Source organism: Eucalyptus grandis, chromosome 11 (genome assembly GCF_016545825.1).
Source record: "Eucalyptus grandis isolate ANBG69807.140 chromosome 11, ASM1654582v1, whole genome shotgun sequence".
In the NCBI taxonomy this organism is placed as follows: domain Eukaryota; kingdom Viridiplantae; phylum Streptophyta; class Magnoliopsida; order Myrtales; family Myrtaceae; genus Eucalyptus; species Eucalyptus grandis.
In genome coordinates this window covers 34738173-34754291 of record NC_052622.1, presented here as the reverse complement: position 1 = coordinate 34754291, position 16119 = coordinate 34738173, and the positions used below count along the sequence as shown (strand labels likewise).

Here is a 16119-nt window from a genome sequence, read left to right as displayed (position 1 = left end):
GCATCATTGCAGTGGGCTCTCTGTAGCTGCATTTACGAGCTGGCTCATTCTTGGAAGGTGGCAGATTCATTACAAATGAAGGCACCATCCACCTCAGCGTAAAGCAGGCAATTGTGACATGAATTAAGCGGAACTGCAATGGGGTTGATCTGACTACTTATTTTGGTGATTAAGGAAATCAAACTGGAGTAAAGAGGGGAAGAAGGGATGAAGAACTTAGGTGGACTTTCATTATTACGATCCAGTAAGCTATGGCTTATGCAACAGGGAAGTATCCAACCGACTCACGCCTGTTGTTACTTCCGAAATGTCACTTTTCTTGTTGACATTGCTAACTAGCAGCCGTCTTATGGGTTCATGTGTTTGGCAGTGGGAGCATTCCGTGTCTTTTGTGTGGTATCCGATGATGTCTCCATGATCGTAGCAAGAGGAGTCATTCTGGGAATGTCACCTTGAGCAGACTGAGAAAGCTGCAAACAAAGTCTGAATCTTTGTTAATATATCTACAAAACTCTCCGGGCGTTAACTCCTCATATTTGGAATTCCGTAATTCTGGTCAACATGAGTTTTTTACTTTACACATCTCACTGACCATTCGTTTCTTTACTTTCACCAAGTTGGCAAGTTCATTGTGTTACTACATTTGTGAGAAAAAAGAGAGCACAAGCAACTGCACAAACTTGATCGTCATATGGATCTATATAGAGTGCTACATTCCCTGCTGACCTTGTGAGTATGCACCAACACAAGGCAGCATGAAACATAAAGTATGTATTTGAAAGACTGTTTGCACATTATGTCCATAACCAAGGTTATAATAAGAGCACACTTTCTGGTCTTTTATCTACTTAACCCTCAGGCAATTTATCAGCACTGACAGACATGATTCTAGTACCACCCAAATACGCATAAGTTCAGGATGAGGCTACACCGCCTAACTTGTTTCCATTCACTCCAGCTGCCTCAACATCCACCCAGATTTCATTCACTCGGCCAATGATCTGGAATGGGAGGCTATACTGTGCAATCGAGTATGCATAGCTGCTGTTGGAAGTAACATTTGCCCATGCCGATCTGCTTAGGCTGAGAGCGAGTTTTTCTGCTTCTTTGACGACGATGTCATCCAGTGCGAATCCAAGGAACTTCCTGACGGCAACATAGTGGCTGCTCCAATTATACAGTTCTAGCTTCAGCTCGGGGAGTGGGGTTGGCGGGGTCGATTGGAATTTCGTGGGCAAGTAGAAACGCACGACATAGGCTGACAAGTGGAGGGGTCCTGCCCCCGGAATGATGCTCGTTAAGACAGGTAATGTCATTGCCAACCTAGAGCTATTCAAATTGGCACCTTGGGTGTACTCAAACAACCTGTAAGAAGAAATAAGTGGATTTAAAGATTGACAACAGGAAAGAACGCATTATACGCAGTCTTCGGCCAAAGGTAAGATCTGTTCTAATTCATTAGGGGAAACGGAGACCCCAATGATATTTGCTGAAAGAAGCTGTATTACCAGGTTGGTCAAAATGAGAAACTGAAAATTGCGTGGGAAAATAAGCAGTAATTATAATTTTATGCAGACGTCCCTGGACAGGGCAAGTACACTGATTTATGCAGTAGCAGTACAGTTGATTTGAATCATTTAGAAATAATCGAGTGGGAGAATTGCACTCCGCCAGACCAGTATAGGCCAATAACTGAGCACTCAGCACACTTCCAGGATGGAAGATGCACATGCTCAATGAATGTATACATATGTGCGTACATATCCAGGCTTATTAATCAAAAGTTAGAATTGAGAACCTATCAGGAAGCAACAGATCATTACACCACAATCTGCAGATTAGTCACATCTTGTGAAGGCTATTTTGTTCTAGAACTAAAGATACAATTGCTTCACTCCTGAAAAAGATGCCCCAGTGAACTTAAACTGAAGCCAAATCATCGTATCACTAGAGTCACTCCATCGAAGTTCATTCAACTCGATTCAACCACCGTCAAGAATTAATGGCCAATTCCCTTAAGCTACAACAAAAGTTTCCAGATTCTCAATCCCTATAATTTTCCACAATTAAGCAAAAAAATAGAACTTTTCTAATAAGAGGAGAAAAAAGAACCTATGGTAGCCATTGAGAGTGGCCTTCTCGAAGGAGAGGTCGCTCGCCAGAGCAGACATCCATGAGGAATTCCCATACAGCCTCACCTCGAAGTCCGACTCCGCGTGGACGATCGTGTACTGTGGCGACTCAATTGCATCACAGGCGGTGGCGAAGAGGGAGAGTAGGCAGAGCAGCGACGCGATCGCAGTGAGTCCTTGTCTCTCCATGTTTGTGATTTCGGGTTCTGGTGCGGGAGAGTTTGAAGAATGTGCGTCGTCGTCGTGGAGTTTATGAAGGAAGACAATAACGAATCAGACAAAACACTAGTCTGAGATAACGAAGATCAGAGTCCAGAAAAATGTTCCTGGAATATACTGTTGTCTTTTGTGAATCCAGACGCGAAGAATGTTCTAGGATAGAGTTAATGACAAATCAAATAGCCCGTCTCAATTTGTCAATTATCAAGGTGACGGACAACGTAGTTTTATTAGACAATTGACATTTTGTCGAATTTGTATTTGTATTGATAATACTTTCATTATTCAGAGTCTTGTCCGTGTACGGTAGCTGTGAAATACAACGATTCATTGGTCTGATTGGGCTGGCTCATTTGTCACTGCAGGCCCGAAGATCTATAGGCTGCGACTGTGGAGATCAAGAAAACGGGTGGAGGATGTATGTTATGCATACCGATCATGATTCAGTTGAAATATTCAGCGACAGTATATATAAATAATAAGTCCGTGGTGTTTGTGCACCGCATAAGTCAGTAGAATAAGCCTGGACCATTTTACTGAGATTGAATTTTAAAGGGGCTCAAGGAAGAGGCTTGCTCTAGGATAGAGACCAGCATCTTTCAGCGTCATTCCCAACTGATCCACGCCGTACGTCTTTCTCGGAAAGCTCGACACCAGTCGGTAATTCGTGATGCCCGGGAGGCCTAAGGAGTCGACGTATCTGTAGATTGATTCGATCTTGTCTGTGCACAAGAAGCTGTGTTCTCTTCTATCGCCGCTGGGGAAGCGAATTAGTATCTGGAAAAAACGGAAATGAGGGGCCAGGAGTCATTTTTCGACTCGTGTATCTTTAGTTCAAGCTTGGAAGTACCGATTTTCCTTTTGCAACATCAGTGTGTTATTCCATACCTGAGTCACCTGTTGATCTACTCCTTGACTAGCTTTTCCCTTGATTTGCAACTGTCTGCTCGCGACTGAAGCCTCTTTTGGTTTATCGTACTGCTTATTGGAAGGAATCTTCTGTAATTTCTCGTAATCTTCTTTACGCGGAACGTCCTTCAACTTGTGAACCTTGGGTCCTGCTCCTCCTGAAGACTTCCCTCTTTCCTTCTCCTAGAAAGCAGAAAGGGAAAAAAAAAGTGCATTTCATGGTCACTTCTTATCGCAAGCTACTCATTAAATTAAATCAGACCTTGTCCATCTCTAGAGCAGCAAAATACGCAGCATCTTGTTCTTCTCTTAGCCGTCGATCGGCTTTTATCTTTTCTTCTTGCTTCGCCCTCGCACCGCCAAAGGCCGACCCTTGCTCTTCCACCGTCCTCTGGAGAATGTCAACCAGCTCCGATGGGGAAATCGGACCTTCTATCTAGCCATTGTTAATCAAGCACAAAAGCAACTTTCAATTACCACTTAAAAAAAGAAGAAAAACAGAGAGGACTAACTTTCAGTCAGGAGTCCAATATGTTGGTTCTGTGTAATAGTTTTGTAATATTAGATATCGCGCGCCTCTATATGGCAAATCATTGGATGAAGGTACTGTAAAGACTCGAGGACTAATGACCATTTTACGTTCCTTTCTTCCCATGTTTGCGTATGCTCAGATTATTTTGGTACAGAGTTTGGTGATCACTAGCAGCAGGAGTAAAAGTATCTAAATCTTTGGAAGTCAAAAACACAAATAGGTTCTCAGAGACCTGTTGTAGAACTGCAATGCTATCGCCGGGAGCTGGAGCGATAAGTGCGCAGAACGGGAAGCTCTGGGGATGCAACAACATGGCCGTTTGCAACCCCTCTCCACTGTCGGCAAGTCCTCCCCAGCTAACGAAATTCGAGTCGAGGAACTGCACGACCATCTCCGAGCACAGAGTCTCTCTACAGAAGGAGGGTGTGAAGGGGTGATCTGGTGCGTGCAAGTATAGGAACAAGAATTTCCGATCGGCTTCTGCAATTTTGAGCGCTTCCGCGAGCCGGCATGCGTAGAAGAAGGGGTGCATGGAGCTGTATTGCCGTTCGAAGACTGTCAAGAATGCCCACTCGTGATCTTGGGGAACTATGAGCTCTTGTGGATGTTGCGGTGGGTAGTTGAAGGGGATATGTTGGTGCCTTCTGTTGCCGATTCGCATTAAATCCATGCTGTGATTCATTGCCCTCGAGAACTCGCCGACAATGGCCCGAGGTAGATTGACCATCCGGCGGACTATTCCCCGGCAAGAGGCCTCTCCTGTTGCTCTTGCATTCTCCCTCGCCGAAGACGACATAAATTCTTGGTTGATCGCACGGTTTCTGAAAGTAGATATCGGGATAATCCGATGGTACTGGTCCAGAGATCTCAGCAACAAGTTAAACTCTCAGGGAAGCTTTTGAAGGGAGGAGATGAATATAGACAGCGACAACAGACAGAAAAGAACCCATTCCTGGTTTGCGCGCTTTAAAAAGAAGTAGCGAGAAGAGTGGAAAAGCTGAAGATGCTCCTTCTTGCTTTTGTATTCACTTCGACAAAACTCCAAAAGATGATTCCTATCTTGTGAGGGAATCAAGAGCAGAATTGCTGGGGAATGACCTTACTTCTTTCCTTCCACTTGAAAAATGCTGATGACCTTGGTACAGCACGAAACATACGTTGCACTAGAGAATGCCACATTAGTCATATCATGTCACAATTCGACTTGCGAACCTGCTTCTCCCATCTAAATTCTCCACACTGGAGTCGAGAATGAGATTCAAAGCCCAGCTATATTCTTTTCTGGTCATTCCAGATTTCCGGAATGCTCTTTTTTACCCTTCCTCAATTCTGAAGGTGAACAAGAGATGCTCAAATTCATTATCTGCTAGCGTTTGTGGCATGACCAGTTTAAGCGCAAAAGGACGTCTTGCCAAGATCGGAGGGACGCAAGTCTCATTCGGGCAACACGAATGTAGCTTCGGAATCCATTATCAGGTATCATCATTACCTTTAGAAAAGCAAAAGCAACAGCACTCAAAGGGTTCCTCCAAAAAGACCATAAAGAACAAAATTCTGCATTGTTACATCAAGGATGCCGCTAGATCATGGCATTCCTGTTATTCATCACTCAACCCTAACGTTATTTTCTTTTCCTCTTTCTTCTTTCTTTCTCTTTCATTTTTTTTGGGCCGAAATTAGAGGTTTAAAGTATGGATAGTTAATTTAGCTAGGAGAAATCAAACCGAATATATACCACCAAAAGGAACATCGAAATCTTGGTAAATCAGATTATAGAAGGTAAGAGATAACCACAAATCGCGATTGCCCATTCTTATCTTGAATCCTTGGATTATGAGAAGATTATTGGCTCTATATTTACTCTACCATAAAGTATGCGAAATCTTGTAATTAGTGAGACAACCACAAACATGGAAACATGGAGCGCCCTGACTTTTGTATGGAAGATTTCGATATCCTTAAGGAGAAAAAAGATTTTTATCTTCTTTAACCCATTTGTTATGAACATTCTTAAGACACAAACTAGCGAGAGGTTCACTCACGACATTCGATTTATAGATTTTGAAGTGAAAGAAAATGTAAAAAGAACTCCAAACAACGGAAAAATCACTCTCGGTTCCATATGCAGGAACCACACGGCAAACAGCCAAACAGGTCAAGTAGCTCACCAAGAGCTTGCCTTATAGTTTGAATTTTGTATTAACAAAGATAAGGGCAAAAAGAAAATAACAAGAGAAAGAAAGTCCTGCTTAAGTAATAAGTACATAACGTGGGAGTGCCCTTGATTTGTTTTACTTATTTCCATGTTTGAATAAATGACAATTCTAAAGTTGGCAGTAGCATAATCTATCTTTATTATGGATATCTGCTAGGCTGGAAAAGAGAGTTCGACTTAAAAAGTTTCACGAGAATATTATACTTGGCTAAAAAGTGACTACAGCTTATGCATTAATGAATGACAGACAAAATATAAATTCAAAATACGGTATACACAAGTTATATGTTGAAATGTAATATAATATTACTCTTGGAACATCCTATTTATTTGATAATCTCTCGTAATTCAAACCAAAAAAAAAAAAAAATCTCTCATAATATGCAGATATGCTGAATGTAGGTCCGTGAGTAAAGGTGGTACCATGCATGTAATCAAATTACATATTTATAGGTGTTAACCGCAACAGAATATTTAATTTACTACCCACGGCATAATACGAGATGAAAAATCTGCTCATTTCTTCCGTTTTCCAATATGATCAATGTGTTTTTCTAAAATCGGAGATATCATTGCTGTGTTGTAACAATAATTTCTAATGCATACATAGCCGCTACCCAGTAGAATTTTGGCTTTTTTATGATTTGTTTACATTTCGTCGTAAAGTAGTAAACTAATTTTACAAAAAATTTATACTCAATTACGATGGTTAAATTTTACAATTCCACCATAGAAGTGCGCGCGACCATTTGGTTTGGACTTTCATCAAGAGCAATATGGATTTCTCGGTTGGATGTACCAATTGTCACATCCCCACCAATGAGTAACAACATATCAGACCGAGAACTCATACCCTGAGGCATGCGAGAAGTAACAACAATCTGTTCCAAACAAGGGATGTGTTCACAATTTGGGGGTTTTTGCAGCTCCTAAGGTTGTACCCTGGTAAGGTGTCGGATGTGGAGCTTGTATGTTCATTTGCACGGACTATCTGGTGATCCAAAAACGAGATTGGCATGAAAGCTGCGACGGTCCGGCCATTATTTCCTATTGTGGAGACAATGCAACCTTCAGTCGTATTTCCGGATTGGTTTGTCTGGGGTTTATAATGCCTTCGACTTTATTGAGCTCCTATTAGAGATACAGTTGTAAGGAAAGGAAAAATTTTTAAAATTTGTTTAGCAAAGAAAGAGTAAAATCAGTGAAAATTCATGTTTCTTTCTCCTTTCAATATCTACAGGATGTCCACTTCTGTTGCAAAGAAAGCCATTTCTCGGGAAATAATTCGCAGGGATAATACACAGCGCAAGTCCAACCCTCTTATTTTCTTCATTTTTGTTTGTTAGCGAAGAAAATTGTTGCTTTTCTGCGCTTTCTAGATGTGAATATTAGACCTTAGTCGGCTTCATTTTTGTTCAATTGCATAGTCAGAACTTTAAAAGATCATTTGCAAGATTAGTTCCGTTTTCACAGAGGAACTTTTTCTGCATCCTTGGCTATGATGTTTAAGGAAAGCATTGTATTCCTATGTAACTCCTGTATAATATGTTTAAGGAAAGCATTGTATTCCTATGTAACTCCATTGTATTCCTATGTAACTCCTGTATAATCTGTATTATTGTGCACACCCCCCTTCCCCTGTTTCTTTCTGCCCTTTTTTCTACATCAGTCGAACTAATTTGCCTATGTATACTTAAAAGTTAAAACGCTTTTGACTTGGATCAGATTTGAATAAATCACACGACATACGAATAATGAGCACAAAATCTTGCTCATTGCTATTGGGGTTGGCGTCAAGCAATGACGGAGGGATTCAAAGACTCGAATCTAGAAGATAGTGCACCCACGGATAATGCAAAAGGATTTCCAATTCTCCATCAAAGAAATCCAATTGTCATACCAAACTTTTTTGGGAAATTTTAGCTTGCATGTTGTGAACTTGTATGGAAAATGCTGAATTCACTTGCATGAACTAAACTAGTTACACATGGAAAGTTACGAGATGTACGCAGAGGAAAGTGTTTGGTGTGTAAGCAAGCGATGCCGTGACCTTGATAAATCCGGAGTGCTATAACCACTTTACGAGAGGACCGTTACTGATGGAGCATTATCGGCCAATTAGGCCCCACTAATAAGTGGAGTGATATCAAGTCTTGCCATCGAATGGGGAAACAATCACACAAAAGAGGACTGCATTAATTATATCCTATCTAATTTAATTGACCCTCTCTCCATATCCTTTGTCTTTTTATCTTGCGAATGTCCGTATTTCCATTTTTCATTGAAATATTCCGACGACTTGACAAACAAGCAGGCACAGAGATCGGAGAGAGGGGGAGCAAATTTATCATCGAAATTCTGGAAATGAAGTGCATGTAATTCTTCATGTTTCATGTGCTTAAAAAGTATACGGAGAAGCTCTTGAAGTATTTCGATTAGACGTGAAATAGCTTCTAGGAGCAGACCACCGGCTTCCGCGGCAAAGGTTTCATGAGGGAAATAAAGAAACGACGGGTGTCTAAATCCATGTACAAACCAAACAACTTTTCTTTGAACTTTGAGATTTCCATGCTGTCCAGTGAAAAGCTGCATCAACTCCGGCAATCCCGACCTGATCTAGATTCTTGCATCAAGAGACCGCAAAGATTCCGTATAGGAAGGAATGATGCAATCGGGATGTGCCCAATGGCCTTGCTTTGATTAAATCCTTGCCCACCTTCTCAACGATCGTGTTGCACAAATTAAACATCCCAGGGCTGTATTATACTACTATATGCTGTAGTGAAACGGATTCCCAAAATATTAATTTGATACCCAAACAAAAAAAAAAAAATGCAATTGCTCAAATATTCTCCCCCTTTTTTTAGACATATATATTATAGCAACTGCACTCTTTTATGGGCCGTTCACTTATGGGCCGAGTTTTAACAGGCGGATGAGCTTAAGTAGGCCCATCAAACATAAAAACCCATAAATATCTGAGCAGTAGTGCTATCTAAAGAAGTAGCATTTTCAAAATAAAGCTAAATACGTTTTCTCTATTTCTACGTTCTCTTTGTTTTTTCTCCTGTGAAATAGTACACTTTTCTTGACGAACGGAATCGAGGTTTCGAAGAATTCCTCATAAAACTGCGATGACGGTACTTAATTTGTGAAAATCAAGATATGTCCGACAATTAATATGCCTCTGATTGGTGTAACATTTTTTTCTGGGCATGTTTTCCGCTTTAGTTTTTTTTTTTTTGGGTGGTATTTGATCGTTTGGGTATCGGATCGATATTTTGGGAATCTGTTCCCTACATACGCCAATGACCAAGGCTGCACCGGTCTTCTTGATGGTCATACCTTGAGGCCGCTGAAATCAAATAAGAAGAACTAAGCGACGGGAGAGAAGTTATCAATTACTAGAAGTATGCGTCCTACAAGCAATTGAAAAGTGCAGAATTATTTACACCTCGTGCTGCAAGCTCTTCGAGCCAAAATAGTTTAGGAAACTAGCATTTCAGAGCAAGCAATGAAAAGTCCAAGCCGGCACTGATTTTATCATAATTTACTAAGGTAAAACCTATAATCACGAGCATAGCCACTTATGTCCAATGCCATTGCTGCCTAAACTATCAAAACAATGCACCCGAAAAAGCAACCGCAGCGTCATAAAGACAATTTCCCCCTTTTTTTTTTTTGTTTCTTCTTCTTTTGCTCAAGTAGTCATAGATAATCAAGCCAAAACGATCACTGCTAGGACGGTTTAAGAATTCCGTTGCAAGAAGTCGGTTATTCAAGAAAGAGCGCGCCAAGCAAATCGACAAGATTCTCAAGAAGAATTAGGAGATGGTTATAGGAGGACGGTATGCGGCATTGGTTATAGCACCAGAAAGGGAAGTTGAAAGAGATGTGCAGGGGGAGAGGAAGAGCTAGCTTCATCACAGTGACAAATGCAGCAAGAAGATTACTACTCAGACAGCAAGACAGCCAATTAAACAAAAGTCCTCGAGGCTCATCCTCAAAGAATGGGGTATGACTCGGCAGTTCCTGTCTGAGCCAGAACGGAGACTCCGAATGGAGATAACCACGTGCTGGGGTCGCGTGCGAGAAGCAGCATTTGGAGTTATCCATCATCCTAATGATGCGCTGCCGGGCCATCTCGAATTGACTGCCCGACCATAAATAGGATCGGTAGGTGGTCAAACGGTATGAGATATCCGTGTTCGTTTTGTACGCTAAAAGCAGATCGCATCTGTGGCTAGGCGTTTGATATGGGGTGGCAGTGGATACTGTGTCCAGAAAAACCTTTGATGATGGTTGATGCATTTGAAATGAGAGGACGAACCTAGACCGGTGCATATGACAAAAAGGCGGGAGGCAACGAACTTATTACCTTCGTTGCCCGAATAATATCACCGGGTTTGACTCCGGTCACCACGTACAGGGCGGCGCCAAGGTAGAGTCCCATGGTAGTGAGCGTCCCGGGTTCATCAAATTCGCGCATGATGTCAATTCGCTCTTCGGTCGTAAGCTGCAGAACAAAGAAATCCGGGCCCATGATTTTGAATACCGTCCAATTTGTATTTAACCCTTTTTAATCAGATCGCCGACATGCATCCAACCGATAACAAGAGGTTTTATCAAATGAAAGGAGAGCGATCATAATTTCGCAAGTGATCAAATGTTGCATTTCCCCCGTTTGATCAAAACAAAAACCAGAACTGGGAACCGAGATTATAGAGGGGAGTGACTAATTACTCTTCCGCCACAACAAGAGAATTCACGACTGGATAACACAGGCAGCAAAACAATTGAAATTAGAGAAGATGGAAGAAGGTGATGATGAGGAGAGGATCGAACCTGGGGGGAAATCAGAGGTCTGGGCCCAAACATTCCCGTCTTGGCCGATGATGGCAACGGCTTGATAAGTGGTGGCGGCTTCTTCATTTCTCGTGCTCATCTTCTTGAACATCAAGTAATCTTCATAGTAAGCTTCCCACTCCATCATCTTCTTCTTCTTGGATCCTGGCAGAGGAGAAAGATGAAGATGAAGAAGGAGAACGAAGGAGATGGAATGAAAGATGCGTTAATAGTTTTGAATATTATGCTCAATCTTTATTTTTATGGAAATTCCCACTCGAAATTATCTCTCCATATCTCTTCTTATTATTCATAATCCACATTTGAACGACCGATAAAACAGAAACAAAAAATTTCCTTCCCCTAAAAAAAGATTTCACAAACACATCAATATCAGCTTAAAAGATACGACTAAAGTTTGTTCACTCATCATTAAATTTATATTAGACGTTGCTCTTCGAACGTATCACGTGATCGATAATCCCTTGTAATATGCGGAAATGCTCAATGGGTGTTTGAAGTTTCTTGCCCCATATCGAATTGGGTAACCTGTATTAGGCACGCATTTAAATTGCATATTCATATGCAAAATTCAATTCACTACTCGGATAAAAGCCTATCTATTTCTTTCCATTTATAAATTCAGAAATGTAATTTTGTATTGTAACCATTTTTTAAATTAGGTGATCCATCGAAAAAATTTCTGATATCAAAGAAAGCATTTGTACAAAAATTATCTCACTAAAGTGAATATCGTTTATATGTGCACTGATATATAGTATTAAGTATATTCACAGTTGATTGCGATGGTAATCTAATTTTACGACTTTTTTTTTACCTACTTCTCCACATGAATTTTTAGATTTTTCAATATGAAGTAAAGTATAAATTAGGATTCAAAATCCCACCAATTTCATCCATTAAACGATAGTAACCTTGTACGTCGCTAGCCAGTTGGTAATGATTCACATGCGGATGTCCCGTAGAAATTTACGTGCCTACTCTTGGAAATCGTGTCTTGGAAAACTGCGATACAAAAATAATAAAGGATTTTTTTTTATATATATATAAATAGCAGCGGCTAAAATAATAGTATACTAGTGCGAGGACAAAAAAAAGGAGGTGACAACAAAGTTAATTGCCATCTACTTGGCGCCTCCAAGAAGCCAGACTCCCAGTCGCAGCGAGGTCTATTCACAATGATGAATCACGCAGGATTTATTGTCCTCGCACGGAATACTCAGTGCCCATGAATTGCAGGTGATCGGATACTGAAAGAAAGCTGAGACGAATGATAGAAAAAGAGGTAGAGCACATTTTCCTGAGCTGACAGAGACTCGTCCAATCAATCACCGGTCACCATTTCCTTTGACGTTCACTAGTAGGAATTTGAATCAGCATTTACAGTTGAAGTATTTTGATTAGTCGTCAAATAGCTTCCAGGAGTGGAACACCAGCTTCCTCGGCAAAGGTTTAATTAAAGAAATAAAGAAACGGCAGGTGTCTAAGTCCATTTACAAACCAAACAACCTTTCTTGCACTTGAGATTTCCATGTCGTCCAATGAAAAAGTGCATCAACTCCAAGCATCCCGATCTGATCTATATACTTGCATCGAGAGAATGCAAAGATTCCAGATGGGAAGGAATGATGCAATCGGACGTGCCTAATAGCCCCGCTTGATTAAGTCATCACCCACCCTCTCAACAATCACGTTGCACATATTAGAAGTTGCATGGTTGCTATAGATGCCAATGACCAAGGCCGCACCTGTCTTCTTGATGGTCACACCTTGAGGCCACTGAAATCAAATAAGAACAACTAGGTGACGGGAGTGAAGCTATCGATTACTAGAAGTACGCATCCTACAAGCAACTGCAAAGTGCAGAATTATTTACGCCTCGTGCTGCAAGCTGTTGGAGACAAAATAGTTGAGGAAACTAGCTTTTCAGAGCAAGCAAAGAAAAGTCGAAGCCGGCACTGATTTGATCATACTTTTAAAAGGTAAAACCTATAATCACGAGCATAGCCACTTATGTCCAATGCCAATTGCTGCCTAACCTATCAAAAGAATGTACCCAAAGCAGCAACCACAGTGTCATTTAGACAATTTCCCTTTTCTTTTGCTTGACTAATCATAGAGCTGTTGCATATTCAAGCTGAAACGATCATCATTAGGATGGTTTAAGAATTTCCTCGCAGAAGTTGGTTATTGAACAAAGAGTGTGTCGAGAATATTGGGAAGATTCTCAAGAAGAATTAGGAGATAGGGTGAGGTTATAGGAGTACTGTATGCGGCATTGGTTAGAGCACCGAAAAGGAAACTTAGACGGTATGTGCAGGGGAGAGGAAGGGGTAGCTTCAGCACAGTGACAAATGCAGCAAAAAGATTACTACTGAGACAGCAATACAGCCAATGAAACAAAAGCCCTTGAGGCTCATCCTCAAAGAATGGGGTATGACTCTGTAGTTCCTGTCTGAGGCAGAGTATCTTATGTTGTCGGAGACTCTGAATGGAGATGACCATGTGCTGGGGTGGCGTGCTAGAAGCAGCATGTGGAGTTATCCATCATCCTAATGATGCGCTGCCACGCCAACTTGAATTGACCGCCTGACCATTAATAGGATCGGTAGGTGGTCTTTTGGTCTGAGATATCGTGTTTGTTTCGCGTACACTAAAAACCAGATCTCATTTGTTCTCTAAATGGGACATTTCTCCTATCAGAGGTATGTTCATGTATCGAGCGAGTAGTTGCTGCTATCCGTTGGATGGGTGTGGCGGTGGATATTCCGTCCAGCAAATATGACAAAAAGGCGTGAGGGAACAAGCTGATTCACCTTATGTGCCCGAATAACATCACCAGGTTTGACTCCGATCACCACGTACTTGGTGCCGCCAAGGTAGAGTCCGATGGTAGTGAGCATCCCAGGTTCATCGAATTCGCGCATGATGGCGATTCTCTCTTCAATCGTAAGCTGCAGAACAGAGAAATCCGGGGCCATGATTCTGAATACCGTCCAATTTGTATTTACTCCTTATTAATCAAATCGCTTACATGCAACCGACCAATAACAAAGAAGTTTTATCAAATGGAAGAAGAGCAATCATGATTTCGCGAGTGATCAAACGTTGCATTTCCCTGTTTGATCAAAACCAGAACAGGGAACCGAGATCGCACAGGCGGCACAACAATTGAAATTGAAAAGAGGAAGATGGAAGAAGATGATGATGAGGAGAGGACTGAACCTTGGGGAAATTGGTGGTCTGGGCCCAGACATTCCCGTCTTGGCCGATGATGGCAGCAGCTTGTTTCACGGTGGTGGCCCTGGCGGGGTCTTCATCCCTCGTGCACATCTTCTTGAACATCAAGTAATCTTCATAGTAAGCTTCCCACTCCATCTTCTTCTTCTTCTTCTTCTTCTTTTGGATCCTGGCAGAGGAGAAAGATGAAGAAGGAGAAGGAATGAAAGATGCGTTAATAGTTTTGAATATTATGCTCAGTCTTTATATTTATGGAAATTCCCACTCGAAATTATCTCTCCATATCTCTTCGCATTATTCATAATCCACATTTGAACGACCGATAAAACTGAAATAAAAATTTCCTTCCACCTAAAAAAAGATTTCACAAACATATCAATATCAGCTTAAAATTAGACGTTACTCTTCAAATGTATCGCGTGATCCATAATCTCTCGTAATATGCAGAAATGCACTCAATTGGTGTTTGGAGTTTCTTGACCTGCATTGAATTCGGTAACCTATACTAGGCACGCATTTAAATTGCATATTCATATGCAAAATTTAATTCGCTACTCGGTATGCCATAAAAAGTCTATCTATTTCTTTCTAGTTATAAAATCAAAAATGTAATTGTTGTAATCACTGTCCGCAGCGGCGCAATTGGCTTGGGTTCTCTCCTCCTCACGAAGAGGAGGAGTTCGAATCCTAGAGGCCTTTATAATTCTTACATGGAGTACTGTAATTTTACAATGTTTTTTTTTTACCAATTGCTCCACATGAAATTTTAGATGTTTTATTTACCTACTGCTCCACATGAAATTTTAGCTTTTTCAAAACGAAGTAAAGTATGATTTAGGATTCAAAATCCCCCAATTTCATCCATTAGACGGGGTGACCTTGTACGTCGCTGGCCGGTTGGTTGACCGCAAGTTTGAGGTGTCGGATGAGTGCCAACTTTAATTCTTAAAAATCATCGATCGGGGAAGCAGTTAAGTGCTAGGTTTTACACATTTTTGTTTTTGTGGTGGTTGTAGAACATGAACCCCTTTCAGTTCCATTTATTTATTTATTTTAGTTTGAGGCTCTGTTTCGTGGATGTAGTATGTGAATGATAGATTCTTGGTGCTAGTTTTGGAGCGAACCATAAACGAAATGGATAACAATACATACGTTTTTTTATGTTTTGTCACAATAATTCACCATATATAGAGAGATTACTTATTTGCAATCAGTGCCCCTCTGTAGCTCCTCCCAATATTGCACGGAATGTATCATACACACATGGCATGTTAGATCTTGATTAGTTTACAAACTGATGGATCAAGGGGCGCAATATAAAGTCTTATCATAGTGCACATATATTTCACATGCAATTAAAGAATAAGTTCATGAATTCCATCCCAAAATGTCTAGATCGATTTATGTTATGAAAATGACGCGCGTGATGATTTAATCTCTACACAAACACTAGAGCTAGCGAAGCCACTTCTACAAAGTTGCTCAACTTCAATATGTCGCCAAATTGCCAATGGTCAACATCATGCTATGTTTGTACTAATCCAGCAACTTTGTTTTCAATTCCTCTCTATAACTTGTGGTCTACTTTCACGGGTCTGTTGATTTTCAAGACTCCCGCAACGAAAAGCCACAGAAGTTTCTCCCGAAATTTCACAGATCTGCGCCGCCACCGTGCCGCAGATCTGTCAGACAAACTATCCTACAAAACATCGGAACGAGAACTCGTACCTTGAGGCATGTGAGAAGTAAAGACAACTTGTTCCAAACAAGGGATGTGTTCACAATTTGGGGGATTTTGCAGCTCCTAAGGTTGTACCCTGGTAAGGTGTCGGATTTACAACTCATGCTCGATTGCACGGACTATCCGATTATCCAAAAAGGAGATTACAAAGACGCGAAAGTTGTGACGATCCAGCCATTTGGAAACAATGCAACATTCGACATCGTATTTCCGGATTAGTTTTTCTGGGGTTGGTAATGCCTTTAACCTTGTTGTGCTCCTGTTA

The 16119-nt window shown here is 41.0% G+C and overlaps 3 protein-coding genes across 3 annotated transcripts; all 3 read right to left on the bottom strand.

Annotated features, from left to right (window-relative positions):
* Nucleotides 1-786: 786 nt before the first annotated feature.
* Nucleotides 787-2652, bottom strand: LOC104426245 (heme-binding protein 2). Its single transcript, XM_010039238.3, has 2 exons — nucleotides 2113-2652; nucleotides 787-1365 (listed from the first exon to the last, which is right to left on the bottom strand). The coding sequence occupies exons 1-2, from the start codon at nucleotides 2319-2321 to the stop codon at nucleotides 915-917; spliced, it is 660 nt and encodes a 219-aa protein (XP_010037540.1). The 5' UTR covers nucleotides 2322-2652; the 3' UTR covers nucleotides 787-914.
* A 141-nt stretch (nucleotides 2653-2793) lies between these two features.
* Nucleotides 2794-5143, bottom strand: LOC104426244 (plant UBX domain-containing protein 10). Its single transcript, XM_010039237.3, has 4 exons — nucleotides 4025-5143; nucleotides 3523-3696; nucleotides 3240-3443; nucleotides 2794-3128 (listed from the first exon to the last, which is right to left on the bottom strand). The coding sequence occupies exons 1-4, from the start codon at nucleotides 4586-4588 to the stop codon at nucleotides 2901-2903; spliced, it is 1170 nt and encodes a 389-aa protein (XP_010037539.1). The 5' UTR covers nucleotides 4589-5143; the 3' UTR covers nucleotides 2794-2900.
* A 7183-nt stretch (nucleotides 5144-12326) lies between these two features.
* LOC120289310 (profilin-1-like) lies at nucleotides 12327-14224 on the bottom strand. Its single transcript, XM_039304041.1, has 3 exons — nucleotides 14099-14224; nucleotides 13690-13827; nucleotides 12327-12652 (listed from the first exon to the last, which is right to left on the bottom strand). Exons 1-3 carry the CDS (start codon nucleotides 14216-14218, stop codon nucleotides 12518-12520), a joined length of 393 nt encoding a protein of 130 aa, XP_039159975.1. The 5' UTR covers nucleotides 14219-14224; the 3' UTR covers nucleotides 12327-12517.
* Between the last annotated feature and the right edge of the window lie 1895 nt (nucleotides 14225-16119).